The following is a 23,602-nucleotide window of genomic DNA, read 5'->3' as shown; positions in this document are numbered from 1 at the left end:
TGGCCTTCTCCAAAACACTTCTAGGAAACACAGGTACTGAGTGTAAGTCTATACTCACTCATTATGCAGGAGCAAAATATTTTACCTTACGAGCTGACAAAGTGATTCTGTTCAACAAGAAACTGGACAAGTATCCAATTATAGGAAGTAAAATTCAGAGACAACATGCAGTTTTCCCCCAAAAGTAACTAAAAAGAGTAAGTTTAACAACACAATATAGATTATGATTTTCAGCATTGCAGACAACAATAGGTCAGGGTTCTTGATGCAGCTCTGATTTTATTTTCTGACCAAATGACACAAGTTCAGCTAGTGCCAGTAATGCACAGTGCACTAGGCATTTGCCAGTCTTCAAGAGTATAGTGTTTTCTCTTCTTACCTTTAGGGGTGGAGGCTGCACTTTACCAGAACTGTATTGACCTGCCTGAACTGCAAACATATGTCCACGTAACGAATCGCCACAACATGCCTCTGGATAAGGTGGGCTGGTCTGAGTGCAATTACTACATCCACTGTCAACAGATTCTGCTTGCCAACTCCTAAGGACAGAACATTTCAAGGAACTTTTAAGAAATGTGATGGAACTGTGCAAAAATATATGCTGTGTTAATGAATTTCAATATCCAAATCTTCAAGGATAATTTGCCTTTTAAAAAATTTTGTTCCTGCAGTTCTGATTCATTCCATTTGAATGAGGTGATTATCCTATTTGGACCTCTAAGGTACACAGACAAGCCATTAATTTCAGGTCTTTCATGTAAGAACCAGCTTTTCTAGTCCTCCCAGCCAGTCACTTCCCAGCCTTGAAAAGAGCATTAAAATAAATAAAAGGACAAAATGCCTCTCAAACAACAAACTAACAACATGAAAAACAGTGATGTATAAAATAAAAGACTGCAAAGGTTGGATTATTTAGCTTGTAAAACAGAAGAGCAATAGGAGCACTAAGTGAAGGTATTCAAAATTATGAACACCATAAAGAAAGCGGCCAGTTCCTCTTTTTAAAATCTCTCTTATAACATGAAAAGAAAGGAACATTGTGTAATTAAAAGGAAGAAGAATACAGAACTCCTTAGTTATGCAGTTTATGAGGGCATTTTGTGATGTGATATTCAATATCAAGACTCTGTATAAAGTGGGCAGTGGGAGGGTGGTATCAAATCTCGCTGTTTGTTTTCTGAGGGATTCATCACACCACGTGGCTAGCTTTGGGGGAACACACTTCTTTTTTTTTAAATGGTTCAGGTCCATCTTTCTGGGACCTTCCCCTTTTCTTAAATAGATATAGCTATACCAGATCAGGCTGCTGGTACAGTTAATCTGGTATAATGCCTCCAGCAGCAGATCCTTAGCCAGTTGGAGGTTGGACAATTCCTGACGCTTGCAATGTACACCCGATAGTATGAGATTTGGTTGCCCATGTCATTATCTTACCTTGAATAACTCCAAGTATTGTTACTAGATCTACAACTATGCAGTCACTTTTTAAAGTCCAGCCACAATGTTTTTTGCTGAGAATTTCTGCATCAATAAATACAGGTTGATCATGCACTGTGTAATGGAACAGCCTCCCTCGTGCAACTTTTATCTAAGACAATACAACCCTAACCTAAAAATATCTTTTTAATACAAGCCAAAGCAAAAAGAAACATGGATAAGCAATATTTAAGGGCCTCTACTATCCTTGGCATTGGCAAAAGCTTTCTTTTCTTAAAAGTGGGTCATTCCAGGAGGTGAGACTGAAAAAGTACTTGCTATATGAAAGGAGGTCCTAGTTTTGAAAATAAAGTTAAAGACTAACCTTTATGGTTAATTTGTTGGTAGGAAAGGTGAAAAAAATGGTTTCTATAAGACGAAGCTAGTAACCTGCACAACTTTTTGATGGGAAAACTGTAATACTAAAATAAGTTGTTCACTTACTGACTCTTGAGAAGTAAGATTCAGCTTTAAAGCAGCTTCGCTGATCTAACTGGGATTCTCAGCCCATATGTCCCTAAAGAAACTAAAAGGGCAAAGGTCTTACAGACCACTGACATATCTCCTGCTCCCAAGAGGAATTTCAACGTTGTCACAATGTGTTTCAAAAATGGACCACCCTGGAACTCATACCACCTATCAGCTATGTTCTACACTAATATATAAAAGACAAATGTCAAAGCATGTCAACATATTTAAGGTGCTAACTTCTGAAATGCCCTTCTTTCAAAAGCCAGGGAAAAATAGCAAAAATCTTCATTGTTGCGTACAGCAAAGAAAGTCTGAATGCAGCAGCTAAAGGCATCTTATCAGTATAGAGAAATTGACTGTGTATTTCACTTCCAGAACATCTAGGGAACGTGCCACAAGGGATTAAATCTTTTATGTAGAATTTGTCCATGGATATGATGCCCCATTCTACACACCTGCTGCAGAATGCTGAGACCCATAAATCTGAATGAGAAGCAAATACTGTACTAAGTACTAACAGAAAAAGCTGTGTGAGCTTGTGAAACAGAAGCATGACCTCATGAGTTTGCCATTTGAAGTGCATGCCCAGATGAGTCACTCAAAACATCCCAGACTGCACGTTGCACTTTAATTCTATTAAATTGCTTACCTTCATTTAGCAATGATTTGGGTTATCCAAAAGCTAGCTCTCTATTTTGAGGACAATTAAATGCAGTTTAACTTTACTCCATAACAATCTTCTTGGTATTCCCCGTTCCCCAAACAGCATAGTAAATTTTGCCCTCTACTGCAAACAAAATCTTACCACAATTTTTGAGTTGTGAGAAGTCCTCAGAACCAGATCTGGATGGATTATCTATTTCTAAAATGGGTTCTCTGGGAATTTCTAGGCTCCACCTCCTGTGTGTACTGATTTAGCAAAGTTGTGGGTGGCAGAGAGTGAAAGGATCCTGCTATAGTAATATATGCCTGGAAAAAGAGTCACGGTTTAGCACTTTCTAGCAGCTGGTATCTCATCAGGACCACAAAAGAACTGAACAGATTAGTCTGCAATGATGTAAAAGCAGAATGGAGCTGAAAAATAAAAGAACGAGCAGGTGAAGTAGCAATTCTGGTATGAAGATCCTTAAATCTGAATGGCTGTCTAAGAAACAGAGGATTAAAGTTGGAACAAGTCTGCAGTCAAGAAAAGTGGTAACAATTCAAGAAAAAAGTACTCCTTTTGTTAGAATACAGAATCTCAGAGAAGTAGGACTCCACAGTAGCAAGGAGAGAGGGTGGGTCATGGAATCCATGTGGACAACACATCTCAAAGAACCACAATTATCGTAGGGTAAGTAACCGTTATTTGTTCTTTGCGTGATTGTCCATATAGATTCTATTCTTGGTGATTAACAAGTCATTATCTGTTCGTTTGGAGACCTACTTAACAGTGACTTTGAGACAGCCCTTCCAAAAAATATGCATCTGATTTGGAGGCTTCTACCAAAGAATAGTGTCTTGTAGAGGCACGGACCAAGCTCCATATAGTGCCCTACAAATTTCATGTACAGGGACATTGTTCAAACAGGCAGCCGAACGTGCCTGAGCACTAGTGGAATAAACTCTAATATGATCAGGTGGATCTAACCCGGCTAACTCCTAGCATGTCCTTATACAGTTGGAGATCCACTTAGATAACCTCTGTAAGGATATAGGATATCCTTTAGCTCTACTTGCAAAGATGACAAATAGTCTAAGTATGTTCCTGAATGATTTTGTCCTGTCAATATAAAGAGACAGTACTCTTACTACATCTAGTATGTAAAGGCTGGCTTCCTCCGGGGCTAAGTGAGACCTGGGGGGGGGGGAAAAATGGGAGGTGAATGGATTGGTTTATATGAAACACTGAGACAACTTTGGGCAGTAACTTGGAATGAGGCCTGGCAGTGACCCTGTCCTTATGAAACACACTGTACAAGGAGAACATGAGGGCCTGAGTCCACCTTACCCTTTGAGCTGAAATAAAGGCTATTAAAAAGGCATTTTTAATTGATAGGTGGTACAGGATAGGATTGATAGGAACAGGTGGGCGGTGCTCCTTTCTGCCTGTCAGAGGATGTCAAGATAGTGATAGACTCAGGAAAACTCTGAGAAGATCTGGCCTGAGAGCTCAGGGTGGAATCTTGGCTCTCCAGGCACTAACAGAGAGAGACTGACCGGATGGCTGAGGCCTTACAGTAGTCTTCCACTCAGTGTCTGAAGAGGTTCACATTGATCTCTTGAGGAGTGCACTTGGAGAAAGACTGACAAATGGAACATTGCCACGGGATGTGTCCCTCTCATCTGCACAGTAGACACTGGGAGTGCCCGTGTCAATAGACATCAAAATATTGTACAAGGGATAGGTCTTGAATCCTAGAGATTTCGCTTCTGCCACATTTCTATTACAAATCGCTAGCCTAACTGAAGTTTTCTAGCATATGTGAATCTTATCTAAGAAGTCATTAACTTTTAATAGTATATATATTGCCAACAGGCAATTAACTAAGATAAGTAACACTAGCTCAGTGTGCAGAGAAAAGGTGGACACTGCAGGGGTTCCATCTCACTGCCACAGGTGATAAGAAAGAACTAAGGGATAGTTGGGCCCACTCTTCCCTTTATATCCTCAGATGGAGGGTGTGAGGACATCTAGGGTTGATACAGCCTGGTTGGACACTGCTGGCAAAAAGAATCCAATCTCATGTACACGGGGTATAAGCGTACCAACAGTGGAATCCATGTGGACAACATATCTTCAGCAAGAACTTAAGCCCTCAAGTCACTCAGGCACTTCTGAAATGTTACCTTACATATGAATAAATTCAGGATCAGCTGAATATTTCAAAAAGGAATCACCATAATAAGAAAACTCTCAAAAGCATGATGACTCTCTGCTGAGAACTGTAATCCAGCCATGCTGCATTTTACAAGATAGTTATGGGGTTTTATAAAATTCATTAGAATGCTCCGTGGAATCAGTGTTGTGAATGTCCTTAATTTTTGCACATTTCCCACCCTGTCCAGTTGATAGCACTGTATTGTCTCTAGTGTCCAAACTGGATCTTTTTGCTCTTATTGTAAGTGAGAGTAGTTAGGAAAATAGAAGACGGAGGTATTGTTAATGTATAACAAAATCAATCCGTCCCTCTCCCTTCCACCAGAAAATGCATCCTTTTGTAGGGTAAACAACTCATTTCTAATTTTTGTACAAGGTCATACGTAAACCATTTAAACGTATAAATGGGTATGGCCCAATCCTGAACACACAGGTATAGATGTTTGCAAGGTCAGGACATGAACTATCTACATTTCCATTTTGTTTCCTCTGCAACATGCAGTTTTATTTCAACTTTCCTTCATGAATACAACAGAATTTTCATTAAAGTGCAAATTACATTCTAGAAAGTGACTGCAACAATGGCACTGCAGGGTTCCCCGCTTTCTGTTTCGCAATATCTCCATGTAAAAGGTACTCAGTTTGTAACAAAAAGTCATTTTCCACCCCCTTCCTAGCTGCCATCCCTGCAAACTCAACCTGGGATCTGAGAGGTAAGTTGGGTTCCCTTCTGCTTGCACGTGATGATAGGCTATAATGATCTGAAACACTGAATACAGGCAGGGAGCAGAATTCAGAGTAAGATCTGTTGTTTTTACAGTCATATTTGAGGACAGAACCACAGTGTAAACTTCAGCCAAGATCTTACAAATTCTTTTTGATCAGGGTTTAACCTAATATTTTTACCTCTCTGATACAGCTTCTGCCTGATCTTCCTTTCTTTCAATCTCTAGGATTTCCTCCTCTGTGTACTCCAATTTCACTCTCTCTTCTGCCAGCTCTCTCTCCACTGCTTCCAGCTGAGCTGTGGTCCTAGCTAATAGGGCTGTCACTGCATCCTGAAAGAGAAAACGGGTTTCAAATGAAACAGCTTAAACCATGACTTAGCTTTTATGGCGTATTCAGAATAAAAGAGGTGTGTCCTGAATCATGACTTTATACTCACCAGGTGACCAAAACATAAATGCTGTTCAGTTACTGGAACTCTCCAGAGAGGTGGCAGCCTTTCATTGGGAAAGGGTGAATGTTTTACATTTATTTTAAATAGCAGTAATAGGATTAGGGTTGAGCCCTAGCGTAAATGCTTGCAGGATCTCAGCCTTTATTCTAGCAAAGTGTGGAAAACTGGATAAGATTTGTGATTTCTTTTAAAGATACTGCAAAATGTAAGATATTTTCAGATTCTTGAGGAGTATCAGTGTATACAACTGGAACAAAATACAGCCTAATATTAATTGTCCTTCACAGAGAAAGGAATTAACCAATTACAATGCAGTGTTCCTTACACTGAAAACGTAAGTTTGATACTTCTATTTTATAAAATACTTTCAAAATACTGTTTTTTAAATCATCATCAAATACTGCAATTAACAGAACACAAAGCACTCTCCCATATTAGAAAGCTATATTTTCTACTACAATTCAGTGGTTCTGAAACTTTGTATGACCACCCATTTTCTGCAGCCTAAATGCTGCAGATTAGTTGAACAATTAAGCGCGGGGGGGGGAAATCAAACCTCTTTTCAAGACACACATTTCTTCTGCTTTGATTATTCGTGCACATATGATGAGCATTGTATTATAATAGAAGAAACATTCATTTTTTTCTTTCGATGGTAACCCCTCCAACAAAAACGAAGTTAAAATTTCACCTGTGTGTGCAGATAGTATACAAATTCCACACAGGAACGAACAAACAAACTTGTAGAGGATGAGGCTCCACTTTAAGTTAATACCGATTTCACTGGCCATACCGATTTCACTGTAGCTGTATTTCCAGAACTCTGTGGAGTGCTTTCTTCACACTGGTTTTTCTCCTTCACCCTTTGTGGGTCTGAACCAGTGAATATCTGGACAGGATACCAGTGAAGCTGCATCTCAGTGGAACTCTCATGATCAGCCAGGCTAATCTGAGCGATGCCCTGTAAAAACGATAGGCCAAAATGAGCAAAGAAAAGAATATACTTCCCATTCACAGAACTCTCTCATTTAATAGAAATACTGCATCAAAATAGTACACCTTATGGGTGACCGGCAATGGAAAAAAGTATAAAGTCTCCCTTGTTTTTCTTATTTATGTATACCAAAAAAAAAAAAAAAAAAAAACCCAAAAACATCTTTCTTCCCACACTCCACCCCACAAAAGAGAAGTTTTTTTTTTTTTAAATTAAGAATCTAATTGCTAAGTTTGATGTTCCTGAGGTTTACTGGATACTGTGTTAGAAAGCTCAGCTCTTTATCTTTTACAAAGACAGCTTTTCGCTCAAGTGTTAATTCATATATTTGAGTTAAATTGTCATTAATGAAAAAAATTAATCTGAATAAAAATCACTACTGTTCTCAGTGAATCGAGTCTTCCAGGGGGGAAAAACAAAAAAAGATAGATAAGACCAGAATTGCTATGTAAAAAACAAGTAGTAAAAGCTTTCAAGCTTTCCTTATACATCATAAAGAAGCCAAATTGGGAATAAACCAAATTTGTTTCCTTTCTAAGTCACCTTTAGAAGCCCCAAAATTCAAGGGGGCAACAAAGAATGAGGGATGAAGTGACCCTAATTAAATGTTAGACTAATTCACCCATCTGCAACTTATGCCTTTATCTAGCTAGCCATGGGACTTTATATTTCTATGCTATGAACCTACCAGCAGGGGTCTCTTTCATTGAAATGGGTTATGTAAAAAGTATGGCTTAGATCTCTCACAATACAAGTTGGCTGAAGAAGTGTATCTAACAGTACAGTAAGTTAGTAAATGTGTTCAGAAATTGTAATTTAACTTTAAGCAGATTTAAAAAAAAAGAGTTAATTAGAAAATGTGTAAAGTATTTATTTTATTTGTTTCCATGCCAAAAGTTCCCTAAGGCTCTGTTTGAACAGGTGGACAAGGGACAAATGACTGCAATGAACAAAATAAAATAACATACTGGGAAATAAATTACGGAGACTATAACAATTTTATGTCAATATTGCATACCACAAAGTAAGACACGATTCATTTGGTATGTTTGTTGCATCATCCAAAAAAAAGGACTGCCTTGTTCCACAGCTGATATTTATTTTGGCTCAATACTAGAGAAAGAAACATCTTTTGCAGATACTGACACTAAACATCAAAAGGTGGAGGGTTCTATTAGAGAGGTTTGTATTTGTTTTGTTTAAAGACACAAACATTCCTCCAGAGTAAGCTCTGATAGAGACAGATTAGTTAAGTCAAACAAGGACTGCAAGATGGAAGCTATACAATAACTTTCATATCTTTACTCTTTCCTATGTCCGTGAAATCTAGGACTACTTGGGAGAACATTTCTTAGATTCTCTCTCTTGTTTAATCAAGGCCCAATTGAGCTTTGAATTTTTTCTGTGGGAAAATCACTAACTGGGGTGGTACAGATGAAGCGAAGGCAGCCATCAATGGTGGCAGAGAAAGATGAATAGGATACATGGATCAAAGGCATGGAGAAGGCTGTAATCTTCTTCTTGGAACAGTTTTCGGAATGATAACACAGGAGATCACCACTATGAGTATGAAGGACCAGTTCACAACGAAAAGAGTATATAAGAAAATCCATTTTCAGGCCACTAAGAAAGGATGACTTGTATGCAACACTTTGAACTGTTCTTTTGTCAATCTTTGGTGGCAGCAGCAACTATAATTCTTTTACTTTTTCCAACACAATAACTTTCTAAGTAATAATATATTATTAGTATTCTTAATCAACCAAGTCTCACAGGAATCTGTGGACCAGCATTCTATTCATTTTAATAAGGCTCTGCATTGAAAAAGTGATGAAATACAGGCAGTCCTCAGTCTTATGACACAATTAGTTCCTGAACATTGCGTCGTAAGTCAAAACGTCGTAACTCGGAACCGCAATCCACTCAATTGCGGGACCAAGTGTCGTAAAGTATTGTCGTAAGTCAAATCAGGGTGTCAATTCAGAAGTATTGTAAGTGCCGTTCGTCGTAAGTCGAATGCTGTGAAGTCAAGGACTTCCTGTAACACCACAAATATACAGCAGGTAATATTAAAATTTTGGCATTCTCCAAGACAGGGGTGGGCAAACTACGGCCTGTGGGCCTGATCTGGCCCATCAGGGCTTTGGATCCGGCCCATGGGATTGCCACCCCCATAGCGTCGCGGGTCCCACCACTGCTCCCGGAAGCGGCCGGCACCACGTCCCTGCAGTCCCTGGGGGAGGGGAGCCAGAGCGCTCCGTGCGCTGCCCTTGCCTGCAGGCACCGCCCACTGCAGCTCCCATTGGCCAGGAACAGGGAACCATGGCCAATAGGAGCTTTGGGGGAGGTACCCACAGGTGAGGGCAGCATGTGGAGCCCTCTGCTACTCCCTCCCCCAGGGGCCATAGGGACATGGTGCCAGCGGCTTCCAGGAGCAGAGCAGTGCGGGGCCAGGGCAGGCAGGGAGCCTGCCATGGCCCCGGTGCGCACAGCTGCCACCCCGAAGCTGCTCCAGGTAACCGGCGCTGGGTCGGAGCTGCACCCTGAACCCCTGCTGCAGCCAGCACCCCAACACCCTGCCCTGAGCCCCCTGCCGCACCCCTCCTGCACCCCAACTGCCTGCCTTGAGCCCCCTGCTGCAGCCCACATCCCTGCTGCACCGAACCCCCTGCCGCACTCCTCCCTGCACCCCTGCCCTGAGCCCCCTCCGTACCCCCTCCTGCGCTCCAACCCCTTGCCCTGAGCCCTTTCCTGCGCACTACATCCCAACCCCACATTCGTGGCCCTGAATGCAATTTCCTCACGCAGCTGTGGCCCTCGGGCCAAAAAGTTTGCCCACCCCTACTCCAAGATCTGTAACACTCTATTTTTAGCTAATTTCTTTGACCTTTTGGAGAGGGATTTTCAAAAGTTCCTAAGTGAACGAGAAGCACGAGCTCATTGACTTTGAAAATGGCTTTTGAAAATCCCATCCTTAAATTATATTTAAATTACAGGCAGTCCTCAACTTTACGACGTTCAGCTTATGACGAACGGCACTTATGACACTTCTGAATCGACACCCTGATTCGACTCATGACAACTGGTTTTGACTTTACAACGCTGGGCCCTGCAATGAAGTGGATTGTGGTTCCAAGTTATGATGTTTCGACTTATGACACAATTTTCAGGAACCAATTGTGTCGTAAGTCCAAGGACTGCCTGTATTTCTTGTTAGTTAGACAGACCTCAGACAGACAATTATACCAGTTATTCTTGTTATCTACATGGAAAAATACCCCTGATGATGACTAGTCCAAAGAAATGCTCTGTATCAACACACTCCCTTCAGATTCCAGCTACATTTCTCTTATGCTTAAGAAAAAAATTAGTCCTTTTGGTGTCCTTTGCTGATACGGAAGTTACTTTTATTAAGGAAGTAGAGCACACAATACCATTTTTTTTTTTTTTTTCAGGAAAAATGGACCATTTACCAAGAGTTCTTCTTGCTGCTGGTGGTCAACTGAACAAATATACAGCTGCAGCGATTTTAATTTCAATGCACTTGAATGCACCGGGATTCGGAAAACGTCATTAAATATTAACGGAGTTTGGAATTCCAAAGCTCTAGAGCAGTAAGTGGTAGGTGTGCCTGACTCCAGGGGAGGTAAGTAAACTCGAACATGTCTGGGAACAGAAAAACAAGCAAAAAACAGCACAACTGAAATAAAGAAAGCTAGGTTCAAATTATTTTTTAAGTTTCTAAAAATTAAACTGAACAATAAAAATAAATGTAATTTCTACATTACCGACACACGCTTGCAACTCTTCATTAAGGGAATTTAGTCTTGCATTCGTTAAGTGAAAGAAACACAAGGTTGAGCAGTTCTTCCACTTTCCAACACTACTGATTAACCCGGAGACATTACAATATAGCTATTGTTATTGTGTCCTGTTGACCCCCCTCCCTGCCCCCTTGGAGTTTTGCTGGAGAAGTGAGGCAGGAGGGGAAGAAAAGAAAGGTCACAGAGGGTGCCTTACGATTGACAATCCCTTACCTGCTTCTTTCACCGATGAAACTCCAAGCCCAAATTAGTAGTCACTACGTTTTAGGATGACTGTCACTATACGTGGCTCTCTTCAGAGACTATAAAAATCTCTCTTATTACACAGGAGCATGCGTTTAACAATAAAGATGATCTGTACCATCCCCTTCTATTCCCAAGAAAACCAAACCTTTGTATTCTATGTATGGCAGCAGACTAACATTAGGACAGTGACCCAGCTTATTTTGAATTATTTTTAGCTGTAGCTTGGGGGAGAGGGGAAAGAGGGGAAAGAACAAGCTTTATGATCAAGAGGCCTTATGTTAATTTAAGAATCCCATTGGAATGGTTTACTTTACAACGCTCATAACAGTTCTACAGTACATAAACTTTCCAAAGTTTTCAGGCACGTTCATTGGGCAGAAATAAAAGCAGACACCTAATTTTCATGGTCCCGATCGTTTGTCATTAATTTAGAGATATATTGTCAGCTAAGTTTCATCTGACGTTTAAATACAGAAACATAATTTCTGTAACTTTGGGTAAGAAATACTGTAAATACACCTAATTAGAAATGTAGGTATATGTTCTATATATTGTGGCAAAGAAATGGAAGGGATGAATTGTCATACTATTAGACCAGATGTAGAGAGACTGTAATTCCTCATTCTGAGACTCTGTCAGATAATTTCTTGGTTTAAATTAGTTTATCTTTATGGATTCTATCCCAAATGGTCTTTATAGCTGCAAAACCTACAGAAGTACACAGTGCTCCTGGGCTTTACAGCTGGATTATTACAATTAGCTAAGGGTCATAAATCATTACTTATGCGAGTAAAGGTTGCCATGACTGGGCCTCTAAGACAACTATTTCCTTAATGGTCACTTGTTAATGTCCCTGAATATTAACACAATGCAACCTTCCCTCCCCATCCTCCCCAACTAGATGGATATAAAATTACCAAATTTTCACGCTTCCCCAAATATTGTACCATTTTATACAAACAGCATGTAGCCAGATTTATTGCACATTTGTGGTTGGGGCACAAAATAAGCAACGATCTGTAATAATCAGACCTTTGGTGATATTTGAGCTTACATTTTGCAGCCTTCTTTCACAAAGACACCAGTAAAGTTCTTCAGCTGTAACACATGGACTAGGAGACATTCACATCCACCATCATGCCTGGAAAAATAAATTGCCTGAGTAAGTTAGCAGAACTCAGTGTTTAGCTTGCCAAATTTGGAGGGAAGAATAAAAATGTTACAAGGAAGAAAAACAGCTATGTTCAGAGTAAGATAAATCTTTTCTGTATATGCGGTTGAATGAAGTTAGTTAAAACTCTGTTGACATCCAGTGTGATTCTGGGTATCACATTCTGGTAAGAGAAACACAATATTATTACAATACTACACTAAAGAACCTATTAGAACCAAAAGTATAAGAATCAAGTACTAAAAAAAAAATCTCATCCATGCTACCACCCCTCAGCTACAACTGGGGCTTACCTATCCACAAACATTGTATTGCTCTCATTATACGGCTATAGTTAGAGCAGTACAACCACCGTCATGTATAAAAGGTTGTATCAGCATGAAGGTGCGTTATGCCACTAGAGCTCTTTTCATATGGGAAGGGGAATAAGCTAACACAGCTGTAAGGCACCTTTATACTGATTTAACTGCATCCACACTAAGAGTTGTACCAGTGTAACTAGACTGATAAAAGCATCTGAACATCAGTTGCAGTTTGCCATGGTCTACATTCTTTCGCTAGTTCATGCACTGTATAAATAAGAGTTAACTTTTTCATGTCAACATTAATTTGGAAACTGAACAAACAAGTTAAACCTATTAGCTGAGGATCTGTGATGCACCTCTTAGAGAGACAGAGCAGAACTCATAGCCTCGGTGGAGGACTGCTCTGTGGGCTGACAGGCCACTGGCATAACACAGACTTGGTGGCCTGTCTAGGTGCCTGTGGCTGCCATACAGGTGGCAGTGCTACCTGAAATCCCTTCAGCACGGTGTGCTGTGACCAGCCCTCCCCCCAGTACCAGGGCTTGCAAGGGGATACTTGGGAGGCAGCCTTAAACCTGTCTTCCACTGTGCCTTACGTGACACTAAGGGGCCAGAGAAAGGGTGATGATCTCATGTACTGAGACAAATCCTCATCTTCTTACTCATACAAGAATTCCAAACTATGAAAAGGATATTGTGGAAACAGCTGGAAGGATGGAAAAGTGCGGCAAACCAGGTGCTCCTTTGCCAACCAAGGTAGAGGGAACTGAATGGAATGCCTGATGGTAGTATTTATATACTTCAGTGGTTGGTACATGATATCCAGTAAGGGCCTGGTTCATGCCCACACCCAGCTACCACTGCCCTCAGTGTTCGACGCTTAACAGATAAGACCCGAGAAGGAGAATCCTGGTGGGCAGTATCTACCGAAGAACCCAAGTATCATTACTTACAGGAATCCAACATGTATTTGTGGTTCTTCACTACTAGCAACAACATCACTGTAAACAGGGTCTTCAACATCCTCATTCCTACATGGAAAAAAAAAAAGCCAACTGTAAATTACACGCTGATTTGGAGGGGTTTATTTTATGATTAAAATGGATATATCCATTTAAAATGCAAAAAATGGATACAAGCTTTGTGACTTGTTTTGTGACCTGAAACACTGCAAATCAGAAAACATGGGAAAAGCTCATTAGGTAATCTAGGGTATGTCTACACTGCAATCAAACACCCACAGCCGGCCCGCATCGGCTGACTTAGGCTTCCAGGTTTCAGGCTGCAGGACTATAAAACTGTCGTGTGTATGTTTGAGCTTGGGCTCCAGCCCAGGCCCTGGGACCCTGTGAGTGGGAAAGGTTCCAAAGCCTGGGATCCAGCCCGAACCCGAACTTATACACTGCAGTTTTATAGCTCTGTAGCCCAAGCCTAAGTCAGCTGGCACAGGCCAGCCACAGGTGTATTACTGAGATGTAGACATACCCATAGTTAGGCTCCTGCCACTACAGGACATTCAGCTATATGTTCTACAGTGGTTACGCTAGACCAGTGTTAAATGATTCAAGGAATGGGCCTTCTATAGCTTCTCTGGAAAAATTATTTCACAGTCCAAGAGATGTCACTTTTAGAATGATTTTTTTCCAGATATTCTTTCCTTGATTGCTGTTTTACAGTGTTTACACACTTGTATATTGTTATACATGCTCCCCTTAATCATCATTTGGCCAAGCTAGACATTTTAGTTTTACAATTTTCCACAAAAATCAATTATTCCTTCCCTTTAATCATTTTTGTTTCCCTTCTGTTTCCTGAACTGTAAATAGTATTTTGTAGAATATTGTTTTCATGTTGATAAAATACAAATAGAATACATGATGACAGATGCTGAAATCAGAAAAGTGTTAGGATATGATGAGACAGCCAAAATAATTCAGCAAGAGGAAAAAGCAGCATTTTACATGTAAAAGGGAAAAAAATCTTATAGGCTGTTAGCAGAGGTACAAGGTGGAAGTGACATACTAACACCTGTGAAGATGACAGTGGAATGGCATGTAGTCAGCCTCCATTCTTTCTAAAGTGTTTTAACCTAATATTCTTACATTATTAAATATTAGGCATTATCACATATCCGGTAAGAAAAAATTATACCTATTTTAGAAATTTACAAACTATTTTTGCAGACTTTATGTGGTAGAAAAAGGACATTTCCAATTTATTGTGCATTTATACACCTGACCTTTTGCTTAAAGCTTCAAACACGCCACTGTCACTAGCCAGTGAATAATCGGATAGACATGCTGAGACTCGCCTGGCTCGCCTCGCCGACCTTCTTGCACTGTCTTCGCGTAGAGTTACGGCTACAATGGAAGGCAAAAAATTAAAGAAAGTGTCAGGTTGCGATAATCCCTCACAATGCACTATATAAAAAGCAAATTTAATCCCTCTTAAACAGCCCAAACAAACATACAGTTGATGTAAATACAATTACACATGCTGGAACATTATTGCAACTTAGAACAATATATAAAATGGATTGGAGTTACTTTGCTGGAAAATTTAGGAAGGATATTGATGGCTAATTTCTCCATGACAAGATAAAATATAAACTGATCTCCTCACTATGCAATGTATTCCTGAGAGAACCACCACCACCAATGGGGTAAGCCTTAAACTGCCTCAACCCCAGCATGTATACACACACTATAGCCTAATATTAGGATTTACCTATTAACCATCCATTTATAAATGTGTGACACATTGGAAATATCCATAATGCCTATTTCTTTTAACCTAGCTAAAAAGTAAAGATTTAGGAAGGAATTTGCTGTTGGCAGTATGGGGGTTTTATTTGTTTTTAAACATTAATTCCTCAATCACAAATCAAACTGCCTTAGTCAGACCATAGTAGCAGCTTCTACTTGCAGTATGAGGCACACTGTCAAAATGGACCCGAACCTGACAAGCAGAGGTGGGTGACCTTTTCTTAAAATAAAAAATAAAATTAAAAAAAAAAAAAGATGAATTTTTTTTTAAAAAATTTGACATTCCCCTTCTCCTCACCCCTTACAAGCTAACTCAAACAAAAATAGTATGGACAATCACTTTCATATCATAAGGTACATAACAGAATGTATGCAAAATAGTTTTGCATATACAAGTGAGTATTGCAGTGTAGAACCTCAAATGGGCATGCACAAGTGACAGTGCTCAAGAACTGAGTGCAAAGTTATGCACATTCAAAAGGCCCTGTACGTTCTGAAATTCCATCTCTTGAGTTCTCTGAGAGATTTACTTAAGTGTTTCCTCATTGCACAGGTATCGCACATGATCTTTCCAAATTTAATTTCCCTTCCCTCAAAGGCAGAATTAAAACAGAAAACAGGAAAGCAACTAAAAATGTTTTAAGGAAGGTGAGTAGTGAGATGTGGCATTCACAAGTGGGGTAAAACAGAAACATATAATTCCCCTATCTATCCATGCTGTGATATTTCAAGGGCTGGTTTTGAGGTGCATCAAACTGCAACAAGCAACCCTTTCAGACAACTGTGTTTTTGCACATGCATGGATGGTAAGGGACAGTACATTGGAAAAAAAATGACTAAAGCATACAGCCTATTACTATGGAGAAAGTACACAATGTATATCCTACGACAAACAGAAAGCACAATTAATTAATAAGTGCATCCTAAAGATTAATTATTTTAATGAATGGCAGTAAAACATTAATATTCACGATGGATGAAAAGCACCGCACAGTGCAAAGGGCCAGCACACTGCTGGGCATATGTGATGCGCAGGCCTTGGGCAAACCCTCTGCACTAAGGTGAATCTCAGTTCCTTTTGAGGGCAATATGAAGAGGACCGCGTAATTACTTATGTCATGCTCACGAAAGCCTTCAAATTACTGCATATGTTCAGCTGTTGGTTTTCAAATATCAGTACCTGCTGTCACCAGAAAACTTTGGTCAGGATTAAATTAATCATGTGTTTCAACCTTCTACTGGACCACTTCACAATGGAGTTTAGCTGTCACCTAGATCAATGGGTCTCAACCAACGGTACATGTACCACTGCGGGTACGCAGTGGTCTTCTAGGGGGTACATCAATTCATCAAGCTATTTGCCTACCTTTACAACAGGCTATGTAACAAGCACTAGTGAGTACAAACTAAAATTTCATATTGAAAATGACTTGTTTATACTGCTCAATATACTGTACACTGAAATATAAGTACAATATTTATATTCCAATTGATTTATTTTATAATTATATGGTAAAATGAGAAAGTAAGCAATTTTTCAGTAATAGTGTGCTGTGAAACTTTTGTATTTTTATGTCTGATTTCATAAGCAAGTAGTTTTTAAGTGAGATGAAAGTTGGTACAAAAGACAAATCAGACTCCGGAAAAGGGTACAGTAATCTGGAAAGGTTGAGAGCCACTGAGCTAGATGACTTACCTCACTGCAAGCCTGATATACGTTACAAACTCAAATGTTAAGAAAACAATGTACCTTGAGACTTGCAAAAGGTGAAAAGGCCTGCGCAGAATCCAGAATTCAAACAACTAGATGCAAGAGTATCCAAGTGTTTGCCTTTGTGGACTGATAACAAGCCATGTTTACCCTCCTCCAAATCTAATGTTTCTAGCTATCTGTATCTACTTAGGAAATTTAGACCTTCAATCAGGAGTGTCCCAATCTCTTTCTAAATCAGTAGAAGTGTCTTTGAGCTTGAAGAAAGAATTAAGCTCTCCTGGATCATTGCTTCCCATCTTAATCGTCCAGTAAAGATCATCATGCAACAGAGTGCATCTCAACCTTACCAAAAATACAAGCAAACTTCTCATCTCCAGTTAATTAGAGGAAGCAAAGGACTGAAGAAACGATATTCAAACTATGATGATGTTTGCATAATACCCCAATATAAGGACTTCAAGATGGTGTGTGACAGTGAGGTTTTTTTTATGCTACTCATTTCATTTTTTCGCTTGTCTACGTGAAAAAGTAGCATCAGCATAATTTAAGGTGTGAAATTAAAGTAGTACATTTTAACCAGTACCAAAGGCTGGATGGGCACTATTATTTTAGTATAAGAACAGCTTACTTTGGATTAGTTTAAGTCAATTGGGAACAGTTTCAGCTAGATTGATATAAGCCACTTTTACATCACAATAAGTGTCCAAAGAGCCTTTTGCACCAGTGTAACTGTATTAAACACCACCTCAAGTTACACTGGTGCAATTTTTCACTACATGGATGGCTTGTGTGGATATAGGAGACAAAAGTAAACCCTGTAACCATAATAGGCACTTTGCAAGCTCTCTGTTTTGGGCTGTCATCTTTTGGAAATCTGTCTGATACGAAAAATTGATCTCAAAATGCAATGTGGTGAAGTCATGAATAAGTGATGTTACAACAATGTTGCAACTTACTAATGTTTTGCTTGCTGCCTGGAGGCCACGGAAACACCTGATAATATCAGGAAAATCCCACAGAATTTGGGATAGGTGGCAAATATCAGAACATGCCTTTGATTAGAAAATCAAAGTGAAAAACAGCTTGACAACCAGAAAGTAACACCTCTGGTTTTGGATCTCATGTAATAGGATTTACCACTAGTTTTAGTCGAAGTTGGAAACTGGAAAGTTTTATTTAAAATAAAATTTGGTATTTCTACTGTAGAGGCAGCATTTCATCTTTTACTATCTAACTCCATATCTTAGAAATTTGGATACAAAATACTGACCTACATTTTCAGAAATGACTTGTGATCTTGGGTCAGCTGATACACCTTAAACAGGCCTGGTTTCAGGAAGTTCTGAGAATCTACTATCTGAAAAAGTGGACTTTTTAAGGTGTCTCAAACTAGCGGTTAAATAACTGAGGCACCAAAATCACCAGCTACTTTGGAGACTGTAACCCATGTTTTATGAACTTGAAGTGCTGTGTATCAGCTCAAAATGCATTTTAATAGCAGAGTTAAACAGTCTCCAGAAAATAAACTTATAATGGAGACACAAACAGACCCTTATCTGCAATGGTACTGTTGGGTATTAGCAAGATATAATAAAGCTGAAGCTTACAGAAAAGTTTTTCTGAGAAGTCATCCGCAGCCATGAATATAATGTTTAGTGGATATAGCAAAAACGTAAGTATCCCATAATAATTAAACATATACAATGTGATACCAACTAAAACCAAATGTAGCACAGCCACCCTCTTCTCCACATGCAAATCATAGAGAACATACACACTACACACAAAAAAACACGCTAAGCATTACAGGCAAAACCAGCACAATAAGTAATTCCAGGTTCACTTACAGTGAATTTTTCTGCTGTGTCGCATGAGAAACAAGATACAAAATGAAAAGCACACGGTGATAAATCAATTTTTTTATACAAAAGATTAGACATTAAATGGAAACTTTATACCTAAATAATTGTATCTGGATCTGAATTTTCCCCAAGTTTGGTAATGTTTGGATCAAGGATTTTAACTTGGCCCATTGTAGAGATAAGGGCTGGCTGTGAAGTTTGGATCTAAATCCAAACTTCCCCAAAGTTCAGGATTGTAGATATGGATTTTCTGTTTGGTTCCCTCTCTACAAGAAAGCAAAATATTCCTCTATATTTAAATGAATATATAATTTAAACTAACAAAAATCATATTAATGATGGAAGTTCTTTAAATTAAAATTCACAGGAGACAGGAAAAATGTAAAAGTTTAAAAACAATGTTCTATTCAGATGTGATTTTTCCCCCTGTGATCGTTGCAAGCCTCTTCCTGCAAGTGAGATGAATTCCATGGCTCAGTCGGGTTCTTTTTGTACACATCATAAAATCACCATATATTTTAGCACAATTCTTAGTATATTCTCAGGAGAGATGCCAGACTGGAGGAGCAGCAGAGGTGCCGGTCAACACTGAGGGGCATAAACAAGACATTTTGTGAAGAAATCTTGCACGCTGGCTGCATGCAGTAAAGAAGGGACTGTTTGCTGGGACTGTTAGTTTCTCCCCCACTTCCATGAGTAATAAAGTTCATCAAAATTACTACGCACTTTATTTTATTTGAATATTTAAGAAAGTTGTTTCAATTGTCAGAATTAAGATTTGTTCCCTTTGCATTATGCTACAACACCAGTAGGTGGCAGCAACCAAACGCTTTGAACAAGAACTTAAAACCAACAAGCTAGCTCTAAGCCCCAGAGTTCCAATCTGTGGTATATGTACCCTGTTGGTACGTGAGCATCATGTTCGATCAGTTCACTTCACAACAGTTCTTCAGGTGGTATGTGAACCAATAAAGTTTGAGAAATGCTGCTTGAAAACAGCTACTATGAAACAGAATATAAACTATCCAAGTCAATCAATTTACAGAGTGCAAAAGAGTCAAGAGCCTTGGCAAGAAATGTAAAGAGGAACCATTTTTTCCTAAATAATAATTTTAAAATTCACATATTAAAAGCAGCTCAAAAGAACACCACCAGAATAATTCTTTGGCCTTGTACTGTTTTTCTATTTCCAATGTAAACGTTGCATGCTATATACAGTGAAGAAATAGGTGACCACAATGGAACAGAAAGCACTCTAGTGACAAAAGCAGAAGACAATGTTTAAATGAAAGAAAAGAGAAAAGACAGGAAAGAAAAGTTCATAGGGGGTGGGGAGAAGAGTTTAACTGAAGCAGCATCCCAGCCCCACTACAGCCTTCCTTCTCTCAGCACTCAAATCAGGTCTTAATTTCTAGGAACTAAGTTTAAGTAGGGCCCTACCAAATTCACAGCTGTGAAAAACACGTCACAGACCTTGAAATCTGGTCTTCTCCGCAAAATCTGGTCTTTTGTGTATTTTTACCCTATACTATGCCATATTCTTTTACCCTATGCCTTCAGAGCTGGGCACTGAGAGCACGGCGGCTGATGGCTGAGCACCCAGCTCTGAAGCCAGCATCACCGCCAGCAGCAGTGCAGAAGTAAGGGTGGCATGGTATGAACACATCTGCAAAATTTGCCATTTATGCTGTGACCAACCCACAAAAAAATGTGTGATTTCTCCAAGATTTAATAAACCCCTACATATTCAATTTGTGATCCACTATAGCCTGCAGCTCCTTTTCACCAGCGCTACCACATGGCCAGTTATTCCCCATTTTGTAGTTATGCATTTGATTTTTCCTTCCTAAGTGTAGTACTTTGCGCTTGTCTCTACTGAATTTCATCGTGTTGATTTCAGACCAATTCTCTAATTTGTCAAGGATGTTTTGAATTCTAATTCTGTTCTCCAAAGTGCTTGCAACCCCTCCCAGCTTGGTTTCATCTTCAAATTTTATAAGCACTCCATTATCCAAGTCAGAAATGAAAATATGGAATGGTACCAGACCCAGGACTGACCAATGCAGGACCTCACTAAATATGTCCTCCCACTTTGATAGCAACCATTGATAATTACTCTTGGAATATGGTCTATACCCACCTTATACCAATTTAATCTATACCATATTTCCCTAGTTTACTTACGAGAATATCATGTAGGACTATGTCAAAAGCCTTATTAAAATCAAGGTAGATCATATCTACCGCTTTCCCCCTGTCTCCCATTCCCTCAATTCTAATCCCTAATGCCCCAATAATCCTTCAATTAGTGGCTCCCACTAAGCCAGTAACTCTGTCAAAGAAAGAAATTAGGTTGGTTTGGTCTGACTTGTTCTTGACAAATCCATGATGACTATTCCAACTCTCGGGCCCTTTAGGTATTTACAAATTGATTAATAAATTTGTTCCAGTATCTTTCCAGGTATTGAAGTTAGGCTGACTGGTCTATAATTCCCCAGGTTCTCTTTGTTCCCCATATTAAAGGCAGGTATTATGCATGCCCTTCTCCAGTTCTCTGGGACCTCACGCATTCTCCATGAGTTCCCAAAGGTAACTGGTAATGGTTTATATGTGGGGAGCACCCATAATGAATGACCTGTTGTGATCATTTGCAATACAAGTGGAATAGTACCTATTTCAGGACAAATGGTATATATTTTTGAAAGTGTGTTGTGGTAACCACAGATTTTAGAGTAGAGTTATTGTAAGAGTATAACTGCCCTACACTTCAAGATCTGGAGATTCCCTAATAGTCTCAACCAGCTCACTTGTTCGTTTTCCCCCTAAATTCCTGTATGCATGTCAGTTCACGTAAACAGAATAAGTGCTGGGTGGCACCCATCCACCCCAATTCTGGCCCAAATAACACTACACATAGACATTACATACTCTGCCCACACAAATCAAGAAATACAGTAACATCATAGACTTACAAGCCAGTTGTGTTTGCCTGCCTCATACAATTGTAAAACAAAAGGGTCTGATCTGCATGTACCAGGTAGATTTCAAAGGGGTAGTTACTGCTGTTACTTGTGTTCTCTCATTGTTTGTTCCTAGTTCAGCCAGTTCAGGTTGTATCCCCATTTCCCTCCATCAAACTTACTGCTATTACTGAGTGTGTTAGGCACACAAAGAGAAGTGATATCAGCTGGGGCACAGTCTAAGACTGTTCAGGTTCTCTCATTTGGGAATTTTCCTAAGAAGTAAACACGCAGGCCTGGTTTTTTTAATTAACAAAATTGGCATATTTTCAGAACAGTACTGAAGTTTCCATTATCAATTTATGTTAAAGTCTAAAAAAATTACTACACACACACATTCTCTGCACTTCACCTTTGAACAAAAAATTTTTTTAGTTAACATCAGTTGTAGAATTGTTTTTTTTTTTAATTAAATTAAAAAATAAATCAAACTGATAGCAGATGTGTATCCTCTATTATAATGCCATGCGTACATTTTTCTTGTGTTTTTCATTATCCCTTGAAGATTAAAAGAGACAAGATGGTAATGAAGAAAACAAACTCACCTCCACCAGTTTGGATATTTGCCAGGTGAGGTCCCATTTCTTGCAGTCCTTCATCATCCACGGGGTAAGCAGGAGTCTGTGATGAAGTTGTTCCTTGGGCATCATCGTCACCCAAAACCGAGGCCTGAGCTCTGCGCATTTCTAGGGCTCCTACTCCTGCTATCTCCTCAAATCCTTCTGACATCTGGGCAAGTGGAGAATCCCGAGAAGCAGAAAGGAAGGGGGTGTCCAGAGGGGAACTTGGAGGGGACAGTGATGACAAAGAGGACCGTGATGACAGGGATGCCAGGGATTGAGGAGTATCCAAGGACCTCCTTTGTTTATTGAAGTTACAATGCCCAGTGGGATCAGAGTACTGCACATCTTTACTGAGAGAATCAAATGGAATCAGGTCAAAGCGTAGATGTTGTGCATAGTCAGTAACACTGTCTGATTTGTCATACTGTGGGAGGCCATATATGTCCGTGAAGCTGACAGAGCTTAGAGACCCTCTGCTGGAAGCCAGTGATCCTCGGCTGGATGCCAGTGATCCCCTACTGCTGCCAGAAGACATTGTGAGGGTGCTAGCAGACAAACTAAAACAGAGAAAGATCCATTAATATATGAATTATATAGCTAGGAACACAACATAGACAGAAAAATAACCCATGTTAAGGTAGAGGATTTTACATGCATTCAGCATTGTAATACTTAGGTTAAGGGCCATCTTTCTTCTCCTCCCTTGCCTTTAGGCATAAAGGTGATGAAAGTAGTATAAATGAGAACCAACTTAGGCCAGCATGCCTAAAAAGAAGAAGTGGAACAAGAAGGATCACCACATCCCTTCCTCAAATCTGCAGATGGCTCTCTGTGGGTTTTGGTGGAAAGGTGGCCAGAGAGAGGACTGGTGAAGCAAAGTCATAGATTCATGGAGTTTAAAGCCAGAAGGGACCATTAGTTATCTAGTCTCAACTCCTGTATAACATAAGCCATTATATTTCAATCAGTTGCTTCTGACTTGAGTCCAATAACTTGGTTCAAGAGGAGTGGGCCATCAGCAGAACCAGGGAAGTGTCATTCTTTACAGCAGGGATCGGCAACCTTTGGCTTGCAGCCTGCCAGGGTAAGCCCCCGGCGGGCTGGGACGGTTATTTTACCTGTCGCGTCCACAGGTTCGCTGCGGGGCTGCG

At 39.7% G+C, this 23,602-nt stretch overlaps 1 protein-coding gene across 4 annotated transcripts in view; it reads right to left on the bottom strand.

The window, feature by feature from the left end:
• WWC3 (WWC family member 3) overlaps positions 1–23,602 on the bottom strand; it is a 168,236-nt gene that overhangs the window by 10,241 nt on the left and 134,393 nt on the right. For 3 of the 4 annotated variants that reach the window (XM_037899987.2, XM_037899982.2, XM_043537803.1), the window contains exons 11-18: positions 22,434–23,008; positions 14,767–14,887; positions 13,481–13,558; positions 12,106–12,192; positions 10,455–10,647; positions 6,781–6,948; positions 5,714–5,865; positions 380–539 (exon numbers count right to left, since the gene is read on the bottom strand). In XM_037899987.2, the coding sequence (XP_037755915.1) occupies positions 380–539; positions 5,714–5,865; positions 6,781–6,948; positions 10,455–10,647; positions 12,106–12,192; positions 13,481–13,558; positions 14,767–14,887; positions 22,434–23,008 (1,534 nt within the window). The remainder of the gene's footprint in view (positions 1–379; positions 540–5,713; positions 5,866–6,780; positions 6,949–10,454; positions 10,648–12,105; positions 12,193–13,480; positions 13,559–14,766; positions 14,888–22,433; positions 23,009–23,602) is intronic. The other variant, XM_037899995.2, reaches the window with a different exon arrangement.

This window comes from Chelonia mydas, chromosome 1, assembly GCF_015237465.2.
Source record: "Chelonia mydas isolate rCheMyd1 chromosome 1, rCheMyd1.pri.v2, whole genome shotgun sequence".
In the NCBI taxonomy this organism is placed as follows: Eukaryota; Metazoa; Chordata; order Testudines; family Cheloniidae; genus Chelonia; species Chelonia mydas.
Note: the sequence above shows the minus strand (reverse complement) of the source record. Positions and strands in the feature narration are given on the sequence as shown.